This window comes from Lynx canadensis, chromosome X (assembly GCF_007474595.2).
Source record: "Lynx canadensis isolate LIC74 chromosome X, mLynCan4.pri.v2, whole genome shotgun sequence".
In the NCBI taxonomy this organism is placed as follows: Eukaryota; Metazoa; Chordata; class Mammalia; order Carnivora; family Felidae; genus Lynx; species Lynx canadensis.
In genome coordinates, this window is record NC_044321.2 from 35,744,078 (window position 1) to 35,770,477 (window position 26,400).

At 37.8% G+C, this 26,400-nt stretch overlaps 1 protein-coding gene across 2 annotated transcripts in view; it reads left to right on the forward strand.

Annotated features, from left to right (window-relative positions):
- Window positions 1–26,400, forward strand: part of USP9X (ubiquitin specific peptidase 9 X-linked) — a 98,613-nt gene that overhangs the window by 49,676 nt on the left and 22,537 nt on the right. For both annotated transcript variants that reach the window (XM_032592176.1, XM_032592177.1), the window contains exons 21-32: window positions 1,326–1,456; window positions 1,647–1,925; window positions 3,906–4,031; window positions 4,939–5,064; window positions 6,274–6,440; window positions 12,295–12,403; window positions 12,625–12,771; window positions 13,799–13,945; window positions 14,850–15,072; window positions 17,709–17,929; window positions 20,839–21,029; window positions 26,118–26,291. In XM_032592176.1, the coding sequence (XP_032448067.1) occupies window positions 1,326–1,456; window positions 1,647–1,925; window positions 3,906–4,031; window positions 4,939–5,064; window positions 6,274–6,440; window positions 12,295–12,403; window positions 12,625–12,771; window positions 13,799–13,945; window positions 14,850–15,072; window positions 17,709–17,929; window positions 20,839–21,029; window positions 26,118–26,291 (2,041 nt within the window). The remainder of the gene's footprint in view (window positions 1–1,325; window positions 1,457–1,646; window positions 1,926–3,905; window positions 4,032–4,938; window positions 5,065–6,273; window positions 6,441–12,294; window positions 12,404–12,624; window positions 12,772–13,798; window positions 13,946–14,849; window positions 15,073–17,708; window positions 17,930–20,838; window positions 21,030–26,117; window positions 26,292–26,400) is intronic.

Sequence of the window (26,400 nt, forward strand, 5' to 3'; positions counted from 1 at the left end):
TCAAGTGGTGTTTTAATCATAGCGCATTTAATTACTTGGGAGATAATTTGATCAACAGAGTACTTCTTAGCAAACCGTAAGAGACTCTTGATAGAACAAACTGAGTGTTGATGGAGGGAGGTGGGTGAGGGGTGGGCTCAATGGGTGATGGGCATTAAGATGGACACTTGTTGGGATGAGCACTGGATGTTGTATGTAAGTGATAAATCACTAAATTCTGCTCTTGAAACCAATATTACACTGTATGTTAACTAGAATTTATATAAAAATTTGCAAACAGTAAAGTACTTTCTAAAGTTGATGGACTATTCTTAAGTGTGAATGTTTGGTAGCTAATGCCAAATTGTATCATGGGATTTTTTTTTTTAACTGTCTTTTCACTATGACTTAAAAGAAACTTGTATTTTAATACCATGAAGGGAAAAAAAAAAAGCTGTGCTTGCTTTGAGGTGAACATTAATCACTACAGGTTTCTCCTGCTACTCCAAAGTAGAGTGTTCCTATGAAACCTTTTATAAGCCAAAACTGGTATAAAGCAAAGAGGCATTTACCATTTATGTGGAAAAATTTTTGAGTGTTTCCAGTTAACCTCTTAGGCTTTTCTGATACCTAAGGGCACATCTTAACAGATGCACAAATTAAGAAAGAGCATAGATGCTCACTCACCGAGGCAGCTCGAAGCTCTGGCGGCTTGATGCTGAGATGCTGAGTGTAGTTCCCAGGGAAGGAGCTTGGCGTGGCCACTCTCGCTGCTCAGGGCTGTGTGCTGCCTCTTTAACAGTTATCTGAGTGCTATTTTTGCTTTTTGCCTCTTTTCATAAAGGTGAAGTTGTGTTAGGTGGAGGGTCCCTATGTTCCTTTTTTTTTCTTCCCATCTTTCCTGTTAAAGTTCAGTTTCTAAGGTAACCACTAAGCCCCTTTCAGGAAAATAAACCAGTTAGCGCATAGTGTCATAAAGGTTAATAATAGAGAAGTTGGAAGGAAGGGCTTCTCATTTTTTATCTTGTTCTTTTCAATAAGAATTACTTCCTTTTGAAGTGTACTGTATTTTTTAGGTTTCCACTGGCTGAAGAGGCATGTTGATTTGAGATCTTTTAGTGGAGACTGCCTCATGTTTGGGTTGACTGATTAGAGAGTCCTGGTTGATTGTAATGTTTATTATTTTTTTTTTTTAATCCAGATCTGGTTATTTCTTGAGAAGTATGAGTCTGTAATTCAATGAATTGATTGTTATGCCATATTAAAGTAGTCTTCAAAATATCAAAAGTGAAGTACTATGAATGCATGAATTATGTTTTTAGACTATATCTCCTGTTTTCTTACAGATAGCACAACAATAGAAAAATTAAGAGCTATTTGTTTAGACCATGCCAAACTTGGAGAAAGCAGCCTTAGTCCATCTCTTGACTCGCTTTTCTTTGGTCCTTCAGCCTCACAAGTGCTATACCTAACAGAGGTCAGTTTTTTCCCTTTTGAATTTACTTCATGTTCTTTGAACTTGACCTTTTACATGGTATTGTGAAGAACGTGGATAAAATTTATAATGAAAAATTTTTCAAATGGTCAAGAATTTCTTCACAATGATGATAGGGAAAATAGAAATTATCTTTTTAAACCCTTTTAATATGGTTCTTTTCTTTTTCCAGGTAGTCTATGCCTTGTTAATGCCTGCTGGTGCACCTCTGGCTGATGATTCCTCTGATTTTCAGTTTCACTTCTTAAAAAGTGGTGGCCTACCCCTTGTCCTGAGCATGCTAACCAGAAATAACTTCCTACCAAATGCAGATATGGAAACTCGAAGGGGTGCTTACCTCAATGCTCTTAAAATAGCCAAACTGTTGCTAACTGCCATTGGCTATGGCCACGTTCGAGCTGTGGCAGAAGCTTGTCAGCCAGGTGTAGAAGGCGTGAATCCCATGACATCGGTAATAGACTTTTTTAAAATGTCTTATTTATAGTAATAGTAACAGTAATTTTTAAAGTTTGAGTTCAGAGGTGATTCAGAATGTTTCACGTTCCTTTCCAGTGGTACCCTATTTTAAAGGTTTTCTTCTATTAAATGATATTTGTATTGAAAGTGAAAGTGCTTTTTACTGACTATCCTCTAATTTTAAGAGGACAATTCCTCCCTGTTCCTTTAAACTTTTTTTGACTTTCAGCTATTTTAAACCTGATAAAAACTGCATATGAATCTCTTATTAATTTGTAGCTAGCAGATATATGAAGATATATTTGGTAATAAGAAAGTTGTAATTGGCTTAGCCTGTGGCCAGCCTTTCTTCCCATCTTGATAAGCTTAACCTTCAGGTCTGAGCTTATTCTTAATCTGTCTTTCCTTGGTGGTATCCTTGCTCCACTTCATTCTGACTAAAATTTGAGGTTTTCTGTATTCATCATAAGTGGCCAAAGAAGATAAAAGCTTCAGGAATATAGATTCTCTCTTTTGTAAATGGCTTAGGTCTTAATCAGGGAATTGGAATGTTGATTAGATCTGTAATATGATAAATCTGTGATACTGAATAATATATATCATGAAAATAGCATTTATAATTGTTTTACGTGTGATAATGATATTGTGGTTCTGTTTTAAAGGAAGTGCCCCTCCCTTTTTGTTTTTAATAATTGCTGAGGAGCACCTGGGTGGCTCAGACCGTTGAGCCTCTGACTCTTGACTTTGGCTCAGGTCATGATCTCATGGTTCATGAAATCCAGCCAGGTGTTGGGCTCTGTGCTGAGCATGGAGTGTGCTTGGGATTCTCTCTCCCTCTCTGCCCCTCCCCTACTCATTCTCTCTCAAAATAAGCATTTAAAAAAATAATTGCTGATATATTACAGATGAAACTATATGATATCCAGGATTTGCTTCAAAATAATTCTGGTGTTGGAGGGATTGGAAAGTGAGAGGGAGTGGTTAGATAAAACACTCTTGGTCCTTCTTTCATAATTATCGAAGCTGGGCTGTGAGTATGTGAGTGTTTATAATACTGTTCTCTCCCCTCTTGTATATGTAAGAAGTTTTACATTAAAACAGTAAAGAAAAACAAATAGCCTAAGTTTATATTGTTTTTTAGGGTTCCATGTTGGTTGGGATAAAAAATAGTGCTTCTATATCAAGATAAAGAGATTCAAACCATGGTCCTTCACACAGGTGCTTAATGAAGTACGCAGAAAGTGATTACATGCTTTCCTCTTTCACTTTTCTCCAATATTTATTCAGAAAATATGCCACTGTAGATACAAAGGTTTATAAATAATAGTCTCTAATCTCAAGGAACACACAGAGATATCTTTAAAGAGATAAAGGCAAACTTAGTAAAACAGACATGTCTTAAATACTAAGTATTTCCTACAACATAGAGAAAAGGAGTTAACTTGAAAGGCAGTCAGAATGGCCTGGCTAATAAGTACGAGTTTTTTTTATAGGTTTAAAAACTTGGTTATACTATTAAATAGAACAGTGGTACCTTTCATACATTGGTAATTTTATTGTTATGAAAATTCCTTAATGTTTCTCCTTTTCAAAGAAGATAAATGATGACCAGGGGAAATGGGAGCAGGGTCTCCCAGGAGCATGCACGTAAGAGACATGGAGTAATTTATTGAGCCTCTAGATAGGGTTGTGGAACCATCACTTCGGTTTATCACTTACCTCTACAAGTTACACTGAGCCCAGATGTAGAGATACAAGTTGAATTGAGCTAGAATGGGCGTTTGTAGAGGGACATGTAGCACTAAGCACAAGAAAAAGTGGAAGCCCACATTGTTTGCAAGATGGACTTTTTGTGTAAATCCCTGTGGTTCTCCAGTGTGTGTGTATATATGGAAGGGGGGTCATCTTGAGGGAGTGGTGATGGGTGGGAGCTCTGCACAACTTACTTCCAGGTAAAATGGTTCTGTTTTTTCAGGTCAACCAAGTTACTCATGATCAAGCTGTGGTGCTACAAAGTGCCCTTCAGAGCATTCCTAATCCATCATCTGAATGCATGCTTAGAAATGTGTCAATTCGTCTTGCTCAGCAAATATCTGATGAGGTTAGTATTAAAGTTTTTAAGCTCTGAAATCCTGCAAGGTTTGTTTCTTCCCACTTTTGACCCTCTGTTTAAGAAATAACCCTTATCACAATTTAGGGCTCAGTTTTCCTCGGCCCACTTTAGTCACTGTCTCACTCTAGAGTTCCCGTAATATGAATTTTATCTAATATCAATGTTAGTACTTTCCAGTTAGAATCCTCTTCATGTACAATAAACAGCATCCTTAAAGTATGTAATTCAATTTTGACAAATGCGTGTATGTTTAAGTCCACCATCATTTCCATTGCTCTGTATGCCCCTTTGCAGTCCTTCTTCCCTCTACTCCTTAACCCCAGGTAACCAGTCATCTTTTGTCAGTATAGAATAGTTTTCATTTTCTAGAATTTTGTGCAGTGTGTGTTCTTTCATGTCTGGCTTCTTCCACTCCGCATAATGACATTGAGCATTGTGTGTGCTGTGTGGACCATTGATTAGTCCATTCCTCTTTACTGCTGTCAGTAGTATCCCATTGTGAGTATTCCACATTTGTACACTTGGCGACGGACTTTTGGATAATTTCCCTGTTCTGGCTGTGAGTAAAGCTGCTGTGACCATTCTATACAGGTGTTTGTGTGCACTTGGTTTTCATTTTTCATGGGTTAAAAAAACGAGGAGTATAATGATGTGGGTCATCTTTGTAGTCATTTTAAGATTCTTCTGAAAGTAGTATAGGGCCAGATAATTTCTCGTATTGCTGTTAAATTGGGGGGGGGGGGAAGGAAAGGACAAAAGCAATTTGGGAACCTAAAAATAATAGTACTGCTTTATAGCCATTCCTATCTCCTTTATAAGGAGAAGCATTTTTTTCTTGTTAATATCTTACTCTAATACTCTATCAAACAGTTTTTTATTATTTATTGTCTTGCAGGCTTCAAGATATATGCCTGATATTTGTGTAATTAGAGCTATTCAGAAAATTATCTGGGCATCAGGATGTGGGGCCCTACAGCTAGTATTTAGCCCAAATGAGGAAATCACTAAAATTTATGAGAAGGTAAGAATTATCTCAAAAATGTTTTCCTTTTAAATAAATGTTAATTGTGCACGAGGCCCAAATTATTACATCTGCTACCTTTAAAAATGCAATCATTTGCATCTTAATGGCTGAAAATTAGAGGGTAGCTATAGGTAAGATGAGAATACAGTAAAATTTTACTTTTGAAATAAAGTACTTCAGAATCCTGCCATGAGGCTGCTTTTTTAAAATAAGAAACCTTTTCTACTTCTCACTAAGGTGAGATATAATGATCTTGTGTTGAATGTGTTTTTTCCCATTCTCTCCATTCTTCTTTCATCTTTCGGTCCTAATGTTTCTGTCCTAAATATTCGTTTAGGTAACTGTCAGCTGTGGTATCCTGGTGCTTAAATATTTTTGATTCTCTTAAAGCCGTCAAAAGTAGAAAGTGTCAGCCAATTTAGGTATCATGTCTGACCTTCCCTTAGATTAAATTAAGCAAATTATTTACAGAAGCAAGTCTGTGTTTGACTCTTTGATTTCCTGTCCTATGTACCTTGCCTTTGATAACCACTATGCATATTTAGAAGAGGAAATTAAACTGTAGGAACTTCGCAGCTCGGTAGAGCTTCCTTGTTATGGCCAATATAACCCTGTTTTTCCCAGGGTATATGTTGGAGTCCTATAGCATCTGTCTGGTACAGTGCGTGGGCTAGTATTTGAATGTTTATTCTATTTTAGGCATGTAGTGTAATTACTACTTTTTGATAAAGTCAGATTAGAATTTAATAACTACCTACCGAAGCATATTTTAGATTGTAAAACCTTCCTGAATGATTGGCCAAGACAGTGGCTTTCAAATAAAACGGCACTATACGTACACTACCCTTTGGAACTAGTCCTAAGTTCCTAACTCTGCAGTGCTAGAGTGGTTCTTGAGAAAGGAATGATTATTCAGAAGGTCCTGAGAAGCCTGAAGGACAAAAAGGCAGGTGGTATTCTCAGTGTCCTCCTTGGATGATGTAGAAAAATACTCCCTCCTTGGGATGTAGAAAAATACTGGAATTAGACTTCATTGTCTATTGTAGTCATTTCCATACTATTCTAAACTGGTCTCAAATTGCAGGTAAAGAGGCTGAGGCCAAATGGTTTAAGTGAGTCGGTAAGTTTTAAGCACTATCTTGAAGTTGTATGAGATTTTTCTTAAGTGCATCTCTAGGTAATTTGCCTCTGACCATAATTTTACAGACCAATGCAGGCAATGAGCCAGACTTGGAGGATGAACAGGTTTGCTGTGAAGCATTGGAAGTGATGACATTATGTTTTGCCTTGATTCCGACAGCCTTAGATGCTCTTAGTAAAGAAAAGGCTTGGCAGACATTCATTATTGACTTACTGTTGCACTGTCACAGCAAGTAAGTGTCTTTTTTAATTGTAAAAAACTTGATCTTTTGTTAAGCAGAAATGTATGCTGGCAGGATTTATCCCAGATATCAAATATTTATTGTCTCTACAGCATGGTAATGTTCAGGAAAATTTTGTTTAACTATGTTTTTGCCTGGACCTAAATTTGTTTGGTTTTAGTCTCGCAAAATGGCAACATTAAATCTCAGAGTACAATTAATTTTTCTCTAATTTCAGAATTTAGTCTTGCCTAAGTGAGGTACATACTTTAATCCTCTTTTAAAATCTGGTTTACAGGAATTTTTTTTAATGTTTATTTTTGAGAGAGAGACAGAGCATGAGCAGGGGAGCGGCAGAGACAAAGGGAGACACAGAATCCGAAACAGGCTCAAGGCTCTGAGCTGTCAGCACAGAGCCGGACATGGGGCTCAAACTCCCCAACCAAGAGATCATGACCTGAGCCAAAGTCGAACACGCAACTGAGTCACCCAGGTGCCCCTCGTTTATAGGATTTAAATTAAATAGGGGAGCCTGGGTGACTCAGGTGGTTAAGCATCTGGTTCTTGATTTTGGCTCAGGTCATAATATCTTGTTTCATGGGCTCAAGCCCCTGCATTGGGCTCTGCACTGATAGTGCAGAGCCTGCTTGGGATTCTCTCTCTCTCTCTGCCCCTCCGCCACTCATGCTCTCCCCCTACATCTGTCTCTCAAAATAAATAAATTTTAAATCAATTAAAGGGGACATTAACATTCTATCTTGGATACTTACATGCCAGGTTTCTTTAAGAGAAATTGTTGATTCGGTATGAAATTCACAAAGCAGGGTTATGGTAAGAGCTTCTGCATTCTATACTGAGAATAAAGACCAACTTTATATAAAGCCCTCATTTTCAGTTCAGGATCATTTAATCATTGACATAAACTTTGTTTCGGACTTCTTTTTGTGCAAGTCAGTTAGATTTGTAGAAAATACTGGTTTCCATCCTCTTGTGTCATTCTAATCCTGACGTTCATAAGGTGATTTTTTAAAGTCGAGCTCTAATTTGTGTCCCTGTTCTATGTAATTAATCTGTCTTGCATGCATTTTGTGAAAAGACCAAAAATGCTTTTATTCTCTCAAATGCCATTCAGCAGTGACAGAAATCACTGATTAATGTAAAGTCAGAATAAACAGTTGCTGAAATAAAACCCAGTGATAAGACTTTTTAAAAAGTGCTCATTCCATAGGATGCTGTAACATGAATTGAGAATGTCTACTATTTTAGAAGTTCCTTGGTAATTTCCTTGAAGACCTCTATTACAGCCTATTCCGAAAGTCCTTTGACAGGACCTACCGCCCCCCCCCCCCCCAATAATACTGAGCTTGCTATCTGCTTGAGAAGATCATCATTGGACAGCCCTGTATGTTAAGAAAAATAGGTTGAGTGAGTTTGGTTTTATTTAATAATGCATTGGGTGGAGGGAGGAGAGGAAAGATGATTGGCCAAACAATTATAGTCAAGTCAAACCTAGAGGTAGCAAATTTTTCATTCTATGTTGAATTTTAAATCTGAAACTAAATTTGGAACTTATTTCACTTCCTTGGCTGCTAAGTATTAAGGAACTTGGTTTTGCAGGTTTTTCTGCTGTCTATCCTTTATGAAAATTCCCCCTTATAGGAAATTAGAACCATTTCCCTCTTCCTCTTCCCAAAATTTCACACAATGAAGTAAAGTTCTGTAGACAGCACTTCATCTCAGTTCTCCTCTGTCACTTTGTCTTCAACAACACAATAGGTCTTCTAGGGTCAAAGCTCTTTGAGCTTTAGGTATCTGATTTTCTGTAGTACTGGCTCTCATCTTGCCCTGAGTTTTCAATCATTTTATATATAGCTGAGTACTTATGGTAGGTTCAAAATCCCTTATTTCCAGTTTGTAAGAATTTGACAGCAAACCTGACTTGACCATAATTTTTTGGCATTACCTTTCTAAAATCTGAATCCCCAAACATATCTGGCTCCCAACAGTTTCAGTTATGGCATTGTGGACCTGCCTACATGAGGCTATTCTTCAGATCAAATTTATAGGTATACCAGTATACCTATATACAGTGCATTTCCCACATGTGTTTTCTCACTTATTCTGTAGCAACTCAGAAGTAGACTGCTGCTAAAGGGACTAAGGCTGAAGTTCTGTGACAGTGTCATACCTCTTGAGATCTAACTTTCTGCTACACAGTTGTATTCGGTGTAATCATAACCCATGAGCCCCTACTATGTGCTTGGCAATGAAAAGTCCAAAGTTAAATAAGATCAGTTCCTTGTACTCATGAAACTTTGAGACAGAAATTAGGTTCATAAAAGGCAAAGTACTCTGGGAATTTGAAGAGTAAGTACTCTGGGAATTAGAAGAGTAACAATTACTTTCTACCTAGAATGAGCAGAAGTAAAGGTTCTTTGCAGAACATAACGTGTGAGTCTTGGGTAAGACTTATGCATACATACAAATTGAAGATGGGCATTGGCAGTGCTCCCCCTCAACCTCACTCCCCATTATGTTGTTTTTACTTCTGTATTGTTAGACTCCATATACTTTTCTACCTCCTCCATATTGCTTTCACCCTCATTTAAGCAGCCAGCACCCATTGCCTGCACAACCACAGTATCCTTAATCTTCCCACCCTAGTGCTGCACCACTAAAGTATTATTCTAATCTGGTGACCACACTTCAGACAGTATGATCTTTGCCAAGCATGATCATGTTTTCCTATTAAAGTCTTTCTGTGCCTTTCCATTGCCTTTGAATGAAGTCTAAATATTTAAATTTGATTTATAACCACTCCACAGTTTGGCCCTTGCTTCTACTCATGTTTTAACTTAAAGTGCCACACTTTCCAGTACGTTTTCTGGAAAGCCTCCCAGACCTCTGTTCATATTAGATGAAGTCTGTTTCCACATCATAACACTGAACTTATTGTAATCACTCACAACTAGGTTTAAATTCCTTTAGGTGGCTATGTTTCTTCTAGCCGCTTCTAGCACCTGTTGCTTTATACCCTATTTAACTCCTTTATGGTACCTCTGATTGATGAAGGCATTTGAGTTTGCCACCCCTGGCATAGTGCTTTCAGGAAAGAGCTGAGTAGTCTGGTTTGATGTGTGAAGCAGGAGTACAGGATAATATTGTAAAGGGGATTAGTGGGAGTTGGTTTACAGAAGGTCTTTGATGTTGAGATCTAAGTAGTGTTTAATTTTAATACGGTAGGCAGTCTTGTTGGTGAATAATTTCTCAAGTACCTATTGTGTATCAAGCACTATCGTAGCTACTAGGGACATATAGCACTAAACAAAACAAACCATCAGCCTTGTTAGAATATAAGAACTAATGAGGATGGGGAGTGGGAAGGACAGACATGGGAAAATATATAGTATGTTAGATAGTAATAAATGCTATGGAGAGAAATAAAGCAGGGAAGGTGATAAGGAGTAGTAGGGAGTCCATTGAGTTTTGTTTTATATAGGATAGAGAAGGCTGCCTAAGAAAGTGACATATTTAAACAAAGCTCTGAAAGAGTAAGGTAGTGATCCATGTAGGATAATGGGGCAAGTGCCTTTTAACCATAAGGAACAACAGATGTAAATGTCCTGAGGCAGGAACATGCCTAATGTGCTAAAGAACAGCAAGGAGACCAGTATGGCTGGAGCAGTGAGTGAGGAGTAGGCAGTTGTAGGAGGTGAGGTCAGAAAATTAACAGGCAGCCTGTTAAGATTTTATAGATCATCGTAACGACATGGATTTTTTGTTTTGTTTTTTTACTATAAGTGAGATGGGAATCCTGTTTTACGGTTTTGAGCAGAAGAATCATGTGCTCTGAGTTATTAACATTTTGAGTTTATTCTGGTTGCTTTGTTGAGAATAAGTTCTAGATTGTCAAGAAAAACGGATTTTTAATCCAAATAAAACATTGACAGTGCCTGGAGGGTGGTAGTATTAGAAATGGTGAGAAATGAATTTTTGAGTAATTTGTAAAGGTATGAGCAACAGGATTTGTTGATAGGCAAATGTTTGTTTGGAAGCATTACAGAAATCTGCATGTATGTGAGAGGTTACATCAAGAAATGACAAATAATCTGTATAGATCCCTACTTTATTTGGGCTGTATACCTAACTTTAAAAAAATAAACTAGGATAGTGCGAATGACCTATACTTTTGAACATCTAATAAAAGTTTCTTTAGAAGCATTGCAGAAATCTGCATGTATGTGAGAGATTTCATCAGGAAATGACAAATACTCTGTATAGATCCCTACTTTATTTGGGCTGTATACTTATCTTTTTAAAAAAATTAACTAGGATAGTGCAAATGACATATACTTTTGGAAATCTAATAAAAGTTATGGACTTTCTCCCCAGAAAACTTAGGTACTCCTGACTTCAGTTTATTTGTGTTCCACCAAACTCAGCCCACAAATCTTCTGAAGTCCCTCTGGTTTATAAGATCATATACAAGTTTCTAGAAACATTCAGGAGGGAAGTTAGTACACAGAATATGTGCTGTCAAGTCCTTTACCTTGAGCTATAAATTTGGTTCTAAGCTGTCTGTCAGCTAGCACAAAGAAATATGATAGTTACTCACAAAATGTAGTTTGCAGTGTCTGTTAAGATACACAAATGCTTGGCAGATACTTGTTAAGCATCTTCCATATGTCAGACATTGTTCTGGGTGTCAGAAACTCTGGCATCTGTAAAGCAAAGCCCTCCACTTTCTAATGGAGACAAACTACTGTCTTCTAAACAAACAACATTTATGCATGTGGTAACTGAACTGGTTCTCAACATCTGTATTATGTCGGACACTATTCTAGGTTCTGGAGGGACAACGGTAAACTATATGATGTCTCTACCCTCTTGGACATTTACTCTAGTGAGATCTATATAGTATATAATTTTTTTTAATGTTTATTTTTGAGAGAGAGAAAAAGCATGAGTGGGGAAGGGGGCAGAGAGAGACAGAGACACAGGATCTGAAGCAGGCTCCAGGCTCCCAGCTGTCAGCACAGAGCCTGATACGGGGCTCGAACCCATGAGCCGTGACATCATGACCTGAGCCGAAGTCGGATGCTTAAACAACTGAGCCACCGACATATATATATATATATATAATATATATAGTGTGTGTGTGGGTGAGATTCATAATGATAAAGTAAAATTCTCACTACTGGGACCATAGATAAGTTCTTCACGTGGGTCATCATAGAATATTGTATAATAGAATGGTTCTCAATCTTTACCACACATTAACGTCACTTGAAGGATTTGTTAAAATAACAGATTGCTGGGTACCACCCCCAGTATTTCTGATTCAGCAGGTCCGGGATGCGACCTGATAATTTGCATTTTTAACAAGTTCCCAAATGATGCTGATGCTGTTGATCTGAGGACCATGTTTTGGGAACCACTAGTATAATATAAGGGACATTGCAGCAATATCCTTACTGTAATTGCAACAGAATTCCTACAGAGTTCTTTGCTCCAAAGTGCAGTTGAGTAAAAATTCTGTGGACGGCCAAAAAGATGTGTAAGATTCCCTATGGAACATCTTGTATCTAGCGGACCACTTCCAGCCTTTTTCAAGAAACCAGTGTTACAGAACATCCCTTAAACTCTTCTGTGACAATTTGAGGTTCTAGTTCTTGGCATACAGCCTACTAAGTTGTCTGTTTTATGTTGCCTTCTTAAGGGGGTGTTACCTTGTATCCTTGTATTTTTACTTTTCATTTACCCTTTATTCCACCCCACCCCCTCCCCCAAAGAAAAACCAGTGTTGGAATTTTGTTATTTTTCTTCATGCAAATAATATATTAAATATGAAACGTTTTTATTTCAGAACTGTTCGCCAGGTGGCTCAGGAGCAGTTCTTTTTAATGTGCACCAGATGTTGCATGGGACACAGGCCTCTACTTTTCTTCATTACTCTGCTCTTTACCGTTTTGGGGGTGAGACATTTTTTAATATGCTTATATCAATGTGATTAATTCTGTAAACAAAGCATTCAGGAATTTATGGTTATAGGTTAAAGTTAGAACAGTCTATATTTATTAAATAAATGATAATTCCCATACTAATTTAGTATCTGCTCTGGTTAACTCTGGGTTTTTAAAAAGTAGATTCTGAGCTTGGACATGTAAATTCACATTATTCTCTTTTATTGTTTCAGAGCACAGCCAGAGAGAGAGCTAAACATTCAGGCGACTACTTCACCCTTTTAAGGCATCTTCTTAATTATGCTTACAATAGTAATATTAATATACCCAATGCTGAAGTTCTTCTCAATAATGAAATTGATTGGCTTAAAAGAATTAGGGTAAGTTGCTTCTAATACTGTGTTCATTATATCAGTAAGAGTGTTTTATAAATAGTTTGTAGTTTTGAGCATTTTGGTTAAGTGAAAAATATCGAAGAGTAATAGAAAGAGCTAAAGAATACCTTAGTAACTCATGAGTCACAGAATGAATGCATAACTAGTTTTATAAAATGCTTTGTTTTACCTGAAACTTGAAATACTTAATTTCAGCTTCTTGCATTTTAGAATCTTGAGCCTTTTTGCAGATTTTTATCTTCTAAAAAGTTTGAGTTGTTTTCATCAAAAATCAGTCTATAGACTAGCACTTAACTTTTGATTTTAACACTAGATACTCTTTACTCAGAATTGTGTGAGAGGGGCGCCTGGGTGGCGCAGTCGGTTAAGCGTCCGACTTCAGCCAGGTCACGATCTCGCGGTCCGTGAGTTCGAGCCCCGCGTCAGGCTCTGGGCTGATGGCTCAGAGCCTGGAGCCTGTTTCCGATTCTGTGTCTCCCTCTCTCTCTGCCCCTCCCCCGTTCATGCTCTGTCTCTCTCTGTCCCAAAAATAAATAAACGTTGAAAAAAAAAAAAAAAAAGAATTGTGTGAGAAATTTATATCTAAAGAGATTCATAGCTTTTGCTTGTAGCCTTCAGAAAGTTCTGAAAAGAACTTCCATCTTGCTTAGAAGGGAACAATTTGGCAAGAAAGGGAGTCTTAATTTTAGAGAACAGATGGTTACCAAAGGGGAGGTGGATGAGGGGACCAGGGAATAGGTAATAGGGATTATTAAGGAGGGCACTTCTTGTGATAAGCATTGAGTAATGTGTGGAATCACTGTATTGTACACCTGAAACTAATAGAACAAACACTGTATGTTAACTACACTGGAACACACACACACACGTATATATTTGTTGATTTATTTTTAAAATTATTTTAAAAGAATGGGAAGGTTTAGGGGAATTATCTCACATATGTCCAGTTCACTCTTGTCTGGCTCCTCCCTCCCTTTCATAAGTTAGGCATTTGGGATTTTCTCTTTGGCAGGATGATGTTAAACGAACAGGTGAAACCGGTGTTGAAGAGACGATCTTGGAAGGCCACCTTGGGGTAACAAAAGAATTACTGGCCTTTCAAACCCCTGAGAAAAAGTATCACATTGGTTGTGAAAAAGGAGGTGCTAATCTCATTAAAGTAAGTTTTGTCCTAAGCTAGATATCATAACCTAAATGTTTGTTACCAAGTGTGTTGGTTTATAGTATGTCTTTGGTGTATTGTCTTAATTTTTTCTCTCTTCTACTTTTTGAGAATTGTTAGAGGTTACAGTAATTTTTTAAATACAGTTTCTAAATTTTGTATATAAATAAAATGTGAGTAAAATAACATGTATTTCATAAATAAGCACTAATTTTTTTACTTAGAAAATCTTTTTTACTTCATCAGACTATATAAAACAAGACAAACCTATTTGTAAGACTATGCATCTTGTTTATCATTTTTAATGAGTTTCTTTACATATGTGTAACTAAAGGAAACAAGAAGTATCAGTACATGTTATTTTTATTCAAAATGAGCTTTGGGGGTGCCTGGGTGGCTCTGTCATTTAAGCGTGTCAATCTTGATTTCAGTTCTCCGTCTCTCTCCTTCTCTCTCTCTCTCTCTCTCTCTCAAGCTCAAATAAAAATAAATGAATAAATAACCAAAATGAGTTTTGGTATACATATGATTAAAGGAATAAACTTATTTAAAATGTAAATTTTGTTAAGCACTACAGTCAACCTGGGGCTTAAAAAATTTTTTTAGCCTGAGAAATTGGGTATAAGTTGTAGTAAATAGTGGTTTGATGTGTAATCTTTTTATTAGAAAATCCAAGTAAGTTTTCTCGGATGTGATGATACCTTTAATTCTGACCATTAATTTTAGCACTGTTTCCCTTCCAAGAGAGATTTCTTTCCTTAAAAAGGCATTATATAGATATACACACAACTTTGTGTGTCATACGTATAAACATTATATAAATACAGCTATACATATATGTAAAAAATATAACAGACATCTACAACTGCTAAATGTGTAATCCTCTTTTCATCTCTTGTAGGAATTAATTGATGATTTCATCTTCCCTGCATCCAATGTTTACCTGCAATATATGAGAAATGGAGAGCTGCCCGCTGAACAAGCAATTCCAGTCTGTAGCTCCCCAGCTACCATTAATGCTGGTTTTGAGTTACTTGTAGCATTAGCGGTTGGCTGCGTGAGGAATCTTAAACAGATAGTAGATTCCTTGACTGAAATGTATTACATTGGCACAGCAATAACTAGTAAGTATAGTAAAATACAGTGTTGTGCTGACAGGTAATTCTCTGATGTGTTCAAATTCTGTTTTCCTATTTTTCTTTTAGTAAACATCTTCAACTCCTGTTTTTCTTTCAGGAACTAGCAAATGGATGTGTAATTTAACACCATTACAAGCAAAGAGCCTTGATGTAGAAAAAAAATATCAGTTGTTTATTAAATGTCTTCCTGTAAGGGGTTTGAGTATTTAGCAAAATAAATTTTGTCTCAGTCAAATCTGGAGTAAAGCCCAAACTACAGAGTAATAACTAGTCAAAATAAGTGCCAGAGTTCAAAGGTAAAACTCAAGTTCCGGGGGGCACCTGGGTGGCTCAGTCAGTTAATTGTCTGACTTCAGCTCAGGTCATGATCTCCACAGTTCATAAGTTAAAGCCCCACATCAGGCTTGTTGCTGTCAGCACAGAGCCTGCTTCAGATTCTCTGCCCCTTCCCTGCTTGCACTGGCTTCAAAAAAAAAACAAAACAAAAAACAAACCTCAAGTTGCATGACTTAGAAAACCTTTCAGGCCCTCCTCACTTAGAAGCTCTTTAATACTGTTTTCATATGAGCTTGAAGGAAATCTGGTTTTAAAGATTAGAAGATGAAAAGATAACCTTCTAATGCACCTTATGTTCTCAGCTAATGCCCACATGAAGCCCTTGAAATTAGTTGTGGGCTCCAGATCTCACGGATGTGGAACTGAGGCCCCAAAGGGATTGGGGCAATAATCAGTGACCAAAAAAGCAGAAATAAATCAAACATAATGGAGGCTGTTTTGATTTGAGAAAACCAGTGTTTATCTACAAAGCTTAAGGATGTGTCATTGATTGTAGTAAATCTTTAAAAACATCAATTTATTTTTTGATATATTGTATTTCATAAGGACATTTTTAATAACATTTTCGGAGGTTCTAATTAAACTGCTTAAAAGGTTAGACCTGGGGCACCTGAGTGGCTCAGTCGGTTAAGGTCAAGATCTTGTGGTTTGTGGGTTCAAGCCCCAGATCGGGCTCTGTGCTGACAGCTCACAGCCTGGAGCCTGCTTTCAGATTCTGTGTCTCTCTATCAAAAATGAATAAACGTTTAAAAAAAGTTTAAGTTTAAAAAAATAAAAAAAGGTTAGACCTTTAGCTATTCTAGCAAGTCCATGTTCAGTAAGGTATGGTTTTTGTTTTAAAGAAGTACACATTCATTTAATTTTCAGTAAGTTGAAATCCTCAAGGGGTACAGTATCTTAGATTCTATGTCCAGTGGCTTTGTCCAGATTCCAAGTCCAGGAAGCTTGCTTTGGAATTTGGCATGAACCATACCATGGCTTCCATGAGCGTGGGTTACCTTTCCTCAGAGTACTCTGGTTTTGTTCAGTTTCCCCACCAGGAGTCACTATGTTGTTCTTTGCTTTGTACACATGAGCACATCTCTTGAACCCAGATAGAATTAATTTCATCTTGGGCGTGAACACCTTCAATTTTAAGATGAGCTGTGTGCTCACTCTGTTTTTGGAGGACCCCACGTCTAACCAGCAGAAAGGTAGCCTTGGACCGCAGCCTTCCAGATAGATTTGCTGTTTTAAAAGTCCTATTCTGAGTACCCCTTCACAGGCTTGAAGATGGCAGAAACAGAAAGGCTACTTGTTTTTTAAGTAGTACGTTTGCATGGTAAAAATATGAAATACCAAAAAAGCTACATACTAAAAAGTATGTTTCCTGCCCATTTTAGTCCCCAGCTGCCCTTTAATAGCTTAACTGTTATTATCAGTTTGTGTCTGTCCTTCCAGCATCTCTGTCTGTATGGAAAATCCACATAGAAATTTTTTTTTTTTTTTTTTTTTACTACAGATTGTCATGTGTACACGGTGTCTTCACTTTCTTTTCCTCTTAATATATCTGCAATTGTTCCCTATCAACACATACATATTTGCCTGATTCCATTTATTGGCTATATATTGTGCAATTCAGTATACTGTGTTGTATGTAATGAGTCCCATAAACAGTGATAATATTTACATTGTTTCCAGGTTTATACTAGTTAGAGGGAGACGTACAGTGATTTACAATTCTCACAGAACTTTCAAACACTGCTATTTTGTTACTTCCTCAAAATAACATTGTGGATACAGGCAAAGCAAGTGTTCCTCTTCTTACATTTATTAGTAAGAAAACAGAAGCTTACCTGAAGGGGAAAGAGTTGCTAAGCATCAGAACCTGGATGTGAATCCAGTGGTGCTAAAATGCTTTAAACCTGAACAAGCTATAAAATATGTGGATGGATTTATGTTAACGTGTCATGTCAGAATGAATTTGAAGACCCTTTAAAAAAAACCTACAAAAGTTGAAAGTTCACAGTGACTAAATAATAAAGTGAGCACATAGAAGTCAGCATTGTACAATCTCATGAAATGGTTTCTGACACATCTGTAGAAGCAACATCCAGTGAAACGCGGGTTCTCACATAGTGGGGTGTAGGAATCCCTACAGTGGTGGAAATGCACTCTCTGTGTGCTGCTTCGGCTACCTGGAGCAGTAGTGGGGTTGTTGGTGATGTTAACTTATCAGCTTAATAGAGCTAACTGTGGACAAAAAGGCTATATTCCTGCTACAAGAATCTTTTCTCCTTTCTCAGCTTGTGAAGCGCTTACAGAGTGGGAATATCTGCCACCTGTTGGACCCCGTCCACCTAAAGGATTTGTGGGGCTGAAAAATGCCGGTGCTACTTGTTACATGAATTCTGTGATTCAGCAACTCTACATGATTCCCTCCATCAGGAATGGTATTCTTGCAATTGAAGGCACAGGTAGTGATGTAGATGATGATATGTCTGGGGATGAGAAGCAGGACAATGAGGTAAATTTTATTTAGCATTTTCCTTTCTTGTTTGAAATTCTGATACCAGATACTGTCATTCTATCTCATGGAGTGTTGTACTTTCACTGGACTTGTTGACTTAGATTTAAAAATAAAGCTGGAGTCTTCCCAGCATGGGCTGCTCTGTCTTGACATAGTCTAGTGCTCACTATCTACCAGACTTAAAACTGCAGTTAATGTTCATGGTAGTTTACTTTTTTAGAGCTGCTGTTCACATACTCCGTTTTTGTATGTGAAAAGTGTTTAGTATAATTTGGAGTGTGCATAATGATAAGGATTTTCATTTTTATAACAGTTTCAATCATATTTTCACTTTTCTACTTGATATTTTTAATTATATCTCCATTAATTTATGCCAAGTTATATACTATGCCAGTTTCATTTTGTGTGCTTGCTTTTAGGTTACTTTTACATTTGCCCCAGATCATAGCTCTTCTTACTTAGGAAACACACTTCTCTGTACTTCAAATATTACATGGTCTTGTGACAAAATTTATGCTGCTTTCCGAGTATCCAGTGCACAATAAAGCTATGCAGAAGTTAGGTTGTAGCGACAGATCAGGTTGGACATAATGGTGGCACGGCTCTGTAAACAAGAGAATATTGCAAAACTTAAGTTGTGGTCATGTTTATATATCCATTCTGTATTTCTTTGCTTTTATTTGATCTTTTCCTGTTCATGGCATTGGTGAGAACTGCAGAAAGAAACCAGAGTGGGTTGTTTTTTTGTTTTTTTTTTTTTTAATTTTTGATAGAGAGCACAAGTGGGGGAGGGGCAGAGAGAAGGGGAGACACAGAATCTGAAACGGGCTCCAGGCTCTGAGCTGTCAGCACAGCTGAGACACGGGGCTCGAACCCACGAACCGTGAGATCATGACCTGAGCCGAAGTCGGATGCTCAACTGACTGAGCCACCCGGGCACTCCGAGAAACCAGAGTGTTTTAATTGTAGTTCATGTCTTTAGTGGTTCTTCCCTCATTCCCTGTCTTCAGTCACCAGAACTATTTGCTGTGAGGTAGTTTAACACTTACAGGGCTTCTGAAACATAGACTTGTCCCATTTCCTTCCCAAATCCACCAAACCACATCATCCAGGGGTTAGCATCTGCACATTTTTTACTTTTTATTTAAAAAAAATTTTTTTTAATGTTTATTTTTGAGAGAGAGCATGAGCAGGGGAGGGGTAGAGAGCAATGGAGACACAGAATCCGAAGCAAGCTCTAGGCTCTGAGCTGTCAGTACAGAGCCCGACACGGGGCTCAAACTCACAGACTGAGATCATGGCCTGAACTGAAGTTGGACGCTTAACCGACTGAGCCACCCAGGCGCCCCCATTTTTTACTCTTTACAAAAGCTTTATAGTGGGAATGCTTATTAACACCTCTACCAGATTAGGAACCACTGCTTCAAGTGGAAATTAAAATTCTAGTTCAGAATTTTACAGCCCATCACATCTCTGGGATGATGAGGGTAAGCACGGGGAGAGAGAGCTGATTATATTCGCAAAGAGTAAATAAGGCAGAAAAGATAGGATAAGATTTCAATAAGGTGTCCTATCTTTGCTCTCGTGGGACCTTCTGCTCTGTGTTGTCTCAGCTCTGTACTGCACTTGTGGGGTTTTGTGGTTCTTTGCCTGTTGCCTAAGTTCTTTCCTTCCCTAGACTGGAAGTTTCTCATGGGCAGGGACTGGATGTTATCTTTTTCTGTATCCAAGGTCTGTGATGCCACAAACTTCTTTCCATCTCCTCAAACATGGCTGTTCTGGGTACCTTATATAAGTGGAATCGTACCATATTTATCTTGTTGTTACTGGCTTATTTCACTTAACATAATGTTCTCAAAGTGTATCCATGTTCTAGCATGTGTCCAGATTTTCTCCCTTTTTAAGGCTGAATAATATTCCATTGTATGGATAGACCACGTTTTGTTTATTTGTCCATCAGTGGACGCTTGGGTTGCTTCCACCTTTTGATCACTGTGAATGGTACTCCTGTGAACATGGGTGTACAAATATCTCACCGAGGCCTTTCAGTTCTGGGTATATACCCACACATGGAATTGCTGGATCATGTGGTAATTCTGCTTTTAATTTTTAAGGAACTGGTCCACGGTGGCTGCACCACTTTACGTTTCTGTCAACAATGCACAACTGTTCTAGTTTCTTCGCACCACAGGTTTTCATTTTCATGAGGTCTAGTATGTCTCATTTTTCTTTCATTACTTGCGCTTTGGCTGTCATATCCAGTAATCATCACCAAATCCAGTGTCATGACGTTTTTGCCCTAAGAGCTTCATAGTTTTAGCTCTTGCATTCAGGTCTTTGATCTGTATTGAGTTAATTTTTGTATCTAGTGTTACGGAAGAGTCCAACTTTATTCTTCCGCATACAGGTATCTACTTTTTCTGGCATTGTTTTTTGAAGAGTGCTCCTCTTAATATGCATACTTTATTGACTGTTTATAGTTCTGAGTGAGTACCTCATAATCCTCACCACAGCTGCATATCCCCAGGAAGAAACTGAAGCTTACACAGGTTAAGTAGCTGACTTGCTCAAAGTTACCTGGCTTCTAAGTGGCAGCGTCTGCATTGGGGTCCAGTTCAGTCTAACTTACACCCAACGCTCTACTCCTCTGTGTTGCCTTTATTATCGGCCTTTCCCATACATGGTCAGCATCATTCTTTCATGACAACTACTCTGTGAAATGGTGGGGATGAACACTAACTTAATTAAAATTTATAAATTGGAAGTTAAGTGCTTTGGATATAAGAAATTAGAAGTACAAATGATTAATCATTTGTTCACTAACTGTTGGGCATTTGTCTCAACATATTCTACTGTACTTTAAAGTTAGATTAGCTTATTAATGACATTTTTTTTTTTAATTCTAGAGCAATGTTGATCCCCGAGATGATGTGTTTGGATACCCTCAACAATTTGAAGACAAGCCAGCATTAAGTAAAACAGAAGACAGGAAAGAGTATAACATTGGTGTTCTAAGGCACCTTCAGGTCATCTTTGGTCATTTAGCTGCTTCTCGACTACAGTACTATGTGCCCAGAGGATTTTGGAAACAGTTCAGGTAAACTATAAGTGGACAGAAATGGGGATACTGCTTAAGCCTTTATGAATATCTCTGTACCCTAACATTAAACTTCTAAAATACATGTTGAAGGTATCTTTATGTTGAATATTTAAGCAGTAGTACACTTGACCCTGAACAACATGGGTTTCAACTCCACGGGTCCACTTACACACAGAAATTCCCACCCCACCCCCACCCCCACGCCCCAATGAATACAGTACTTCCAATATATTTTCTTTTCCCTCTGGTTTCTCAATAGCATTTCCTTTTCCCTAGCTTACTTTATTGTGAGAATACACACAATACACAAAACATAACAAAATATGTGTTAATGGCCTATTTATGTTGTAGGTAAGACTTCCGGTCAGCAGTAGGCTATGAGTAGTTAAGTTTTGGGGAGTCAGAAGTTCTAGGCAGATTTTCAGCTGCATGGGGGTCGGCACCCCTAGCCTTCATGTTCAAGTGTCAGCTATAATATTTAAAGCTTCTTAGGTTTTTTTTTTTCTCCTTGTCTTTAAAGTTGGAGGTAGAAAGCGTCCTACTTCAGAGAGACCGCATTCTATTGTCTCTTAAGATGTTAGTAATTTTTTTTATCTTGAAAACTTCTAATGTACAGAAGTAGGGACAATAGTGTGAACCCCTATGTATTCATCACCCAACTTCGGCAGTTGTCAACTCAGGCCCAATCTTGTTTAATCTACATTCCCCATCTGCTTTTTTCCAAATTGTTTGAAGCAAATCTCACACATTTTCACCTATAAATATTGTAGTATTGGGGCGCGTGGGTGGCGCAGTCGGTTAAGCGTGCGACTTCAGCCAGGTCACGATCTCGCGGTCCGTGAGTTCGAGCCCCGCGTCAGGCTCTGGGCTGATGGCTCAGAGCCTGGAGCCTGTTTCCGATTCTGTGTCTCCCTCTCTCTCTGCCCCTCCCCCGTTCATGCTCTGTCTCTCTCTGTCCCAAAAATAAATAAACGTTGGGGGAAAAAAAAATTAAAAAAAAGAAAAGAAAAGAAAAAAAATATTGTAGTATTTATCTCTGGTTTTTTAAAAACATAACGATAATACTATTACCATGTTTTGTGAAAATCCTTAACATGCTTGTGTTTTTTTGAAATCGGGATCCAAATGAAGTCCATATACCTCAAATGTTGCTCTGACTCTTCTCTCTTCTAATCTTTTTTCACCCTTGAGATTTGTTGGAAAAAAACAGGTAGTTTTACCCTGTAAAGTTTCCCACCATCTGGATTTTATTGATGGGCTCTCTGTGGTATTTTTGTATTTTCTGTTTTCCTCGGTCTACTGTATTTCCTATAAATAAAGTAGCAAGATCTAGACACTTGATCAGATTGAGGTGGTATTTTTCTCTTTTTTTGAAATGACACTCAAAGCTACTTTATAGGTGGTAATGTTTACCTCAGTGAGAATTACATAATGTCTGTCTCCCATGATAACAGCCATTAATCGTCATTGCCTAAAGTATTTCATCAGGGTTACAACATGGCAGTATTCTAATTTTATCATTCTTTGATTTATTAGCTAGAATACATCTATAAAGGGATACTTTCCTCACCAACAACATGATTGTCCTCATGTACAATTTTGTAGGAAAGGTGGAATACTTTTTTTTAATTAATAAAATTCTCAATTGTATCTTGGTTTTGTTTTTTTACTTCACTTATTTTAATTTCTTTTTTTAAATCATCGCCTACTATGTGTCCTGCACTGTACTAAAATACCACAGTACAACCACCTCCCTCTTTGGTGTGTATGAAAGAGGCTGTACTCCTACACAGCAGTGGGTTTTTTAACACTCCTCAGCATTTCTTTAAGGTCTCGCGCACAGCTGAGAACAGGGGAAGCGAAGGGTCACCCGACACTCCTGCCCCCATCTTCCCTGCTTCTGTCAGAGCAGCTTCCCTTTTCCCTACAAGGACACTGTTTCGGTTCCTTTTGAAACCACTGCTTCGTAGTATGATGGCTTTCCTGTGACTCACCATACAAATTTCTCTGATTCCCCTAAGCCCCCTGCTTCGTCCGTACTACTGGCTTGCATGCTCCACCCTCCTTCCCAGCTCTGCTTTTACTCTTTCTGTCCCATCACCTGGCACACCACACACCCTCCTCTCTGCCTACCCCAGGTTTTTCGTTCCCCAGCCTGTCCCATCTCTGCCATAAGGCTTTTAGCATTTCTGTTCTTCCTCTTCCAGATTACGCTCACACTTTTCATGCTTCTATTTTAAAATTTATCGTTGTTCTAAATCATTTTCTCTCTTATAATAGGTTTGTGTGCGTGTGTTTGTTTATTTTGAGAGATGGGGAGAGAGAATCCCAAACAGGCTGCACCCTGGCAATGCAGAGCCCGATGCAAATCTGCATGTCATGAATGGTGAGGTCATGACCCGAGTCAGGGCGCTCAACCAACTGATCCACGCAGGCACCCCTCTCTTCTAATACGTTTGCATTTTGATTTCTAAATTACTTCCTATACTAGTGGAACTTCCAGTTTATCTAGACTAGCACTTCTGGATTATTCTCTTTTTAAACATGTAATATACTCCTCATACATGGGGGTTAATCACATTCCCCACCCCATGCTCAATTTTTTATTTTGGAAATTTGAAACCAACAGAAAAAGCGACAAAGTAGTATAATGACCAGCTTTATAGTCTCTACCCAGATTTACCAACTGTTAACATTTTGCCATGCTTGCTTATGTGTATACAGTTAGTCCTTGAACAATGTGGAGGTTAGGAGCATTGGTTCCCCTCACAGTTGAAAGTCCGCATATAACATTTGATGCCCCATAACTGGAAGCCTTTACTGATAACATAAACAATTAACATTTTGTATGTTCTGTGTATTATATACTGTATTCTTATAATCAGGTAAGCTGGAGAAGAAATATTATGAAAATCATAAGAGAAAATACATTGACAGTACACTATACTTTATGGTGAAAAAAATCCATGTATAAGTCCACGTTACTTCAAACCTTTATTGTTCCAGGTGTCAACTGTACGTGGGTTTTGGTTCTTCTAAACCAGTTGATAGTAAGTTGTAAGCATGATCCTTTATCCCCTCACACACATACATGTGCTTCATTGTATCTGCCAAGAATAAAGACACTTCCTGGGGTGCCTGGGTGGCTCAATTAAGCGTCCGACTTTGGCTCAGGTCACGATCCCACAGTTTGTGGGTTCGGGCCCCTCATCGGGCTCTTTGCTGACAGCTCAGCCTGGAGCTTGCTTCAGATACTGTGTCTCCCTCTCTCTCTCTGTGCCCTTCCCCTGCTCACACTATGTCTCTCTTTCTCTCTCAAAAATAAACATTTTAAGAAATTAAAAAAAAAAAAAACTTTCCTACTTCTATATAATACCATTATCACACTCAATGAATTCAATTATTAAATTTAATACTGATTTAATAATGCCTAATATGGGGTACCTGACTGGCTCAGTCAGTAGAGCCTGCGACTCTTGATCTCTGGGTTGTGAATTTGAGTGCCACATTGGGTGTAGATCTTATGAAGAAAAAAAAGGAAAATAAATTATCTACCTTTAAATATTTTTAAAAAATAAAAATGATGCTTAATACTCATCATTATGTATTCTGATTTCCCCCAAAATATTCTTTGTAACTTTTTTTTTTCAATGCCAGACTGGTATCCTGGAAGGAACCACAAGAGGTGATTACCTCTTTAGTTTTCTTTAAAATAATGTCCCCAACTTGTCGTGATTTTATGGCACTGAAATTTTTGAAGAGTTTAGACCGGTTGTCTTGCAGAATGTCTCTCACTTTGATTTGTGTGATTATTTCCTCATAATTAGGTTAAGGTTAAACGTTTTTTGGCAAGAAAACTACAGTAGGTGGTGTTAAATGCTTCTTATGGCATTATATTGGGAGATACATGGTATCAGTTTATCTGATTATTGGTGATATTAACTAATTGTCTTAGATCTATTCATTATGAAAGTACCTTTTCCCTTTTGTAATTAATGGTTGACTACATGTTTGAAAGTTTGGGGAATCAGTGATAATTTGAAATTAGGTACAATGGATTGGTGTCATTTCCAGTGGTGAAATAAATTGATTTTTTATTTTAAACTCAACTGTATCAAATGTGTTAAATATAATTGGAATAAGATTATTTACTATGTAGAAAAAATGTTACAAATACTATATCAAAAGACAATTCCTCTACCATATTTAAAATACATTTGTCATAATTCTTGCTTAGAATGCTTTCAAGCTTCTATTCTCTATGTATGTCACTCTGTAAATACAAAATTAGATGTCATTGATATTTTCCAGCAGTGTATAGGTTTTTAGCAGTGTCTGGTCTCATTTTTGTGAAACACCCAATCGAAGACTTGTTTTCTCAAGATTGATTTGCATACTTTACTCAGATTACTCAGACCATGTCAAACCTTTCTCTTTTCACTTGGAAAAAGCAGTTTAATTAAGATTAAATAGGGGTGCCTGGGTGACTCAGTCAGTTGGGTGTCAGACTTTGGCTCACGTCATGATCTCACAGTTTGTGAGTTCAGGGCCTGCATCAGGCTCTCTGCTGTCAGCTCAGAGCCTGCTTTGGATCCTCTGTCCCTCCCCCACTCATTCTCTCATGCTCTCTCTCAAAAATAAACATTTTTTTTAAAAAGTAAATTAATCTTCGCACTGTACCTATAACATGAAATTTAAGCAAAATGAAAGAAGTAGTAATTTATAACCTCTACCTAAGAGTGAGATCCACCACATGCTGTCTTCAAGTAGAATCAGAATGAATGCACTCACCATGTTACCTGAAGCAGCCAGCTTTGTTGGATCCTGTCATACCTGTCAGCCACACTGGCAGTTTACAGTAACTCCTCTTGCACTTGAGTGCACTTTCACTCTGAGCCTCAGTTTCTCTCCCACTACACTCTCTACATAAAGAGCGTTTATTTTTTTTTCTACTTCTGTAGTTGAGGGGGGAAAATGTATTTATGTATTGTCATTTGTGGTGTATCCCTTCTTTTCCCGTGAAAAAAGATTGCATATGTTGTTAGAGTATGACATGTTACATGTTTTATTCCATTTATTTCTTAGGCTTTGGGGTGAACCTGTTAATCTGCGCGAACAGCATGACGCTTTAGAATTTTTTAATTCATTGGTGGATAGTTTAGATGAAGCTTTGAAAGCTTTAGGACATCCAGCTATGCTAAGTAAAGTCTTAGGAGGTTCCTTTGCTGACCAGAAGATTTGCCAGGGCTGCCCACATAGGTAAGTGCCGATTATCTATTTAAATTGTACTGTTGATTTACTAACGAAAATAAAACCTTGATTATGTACAAGAGTGGAGTATGCCACCAATTTATATGCCTCAGACTGG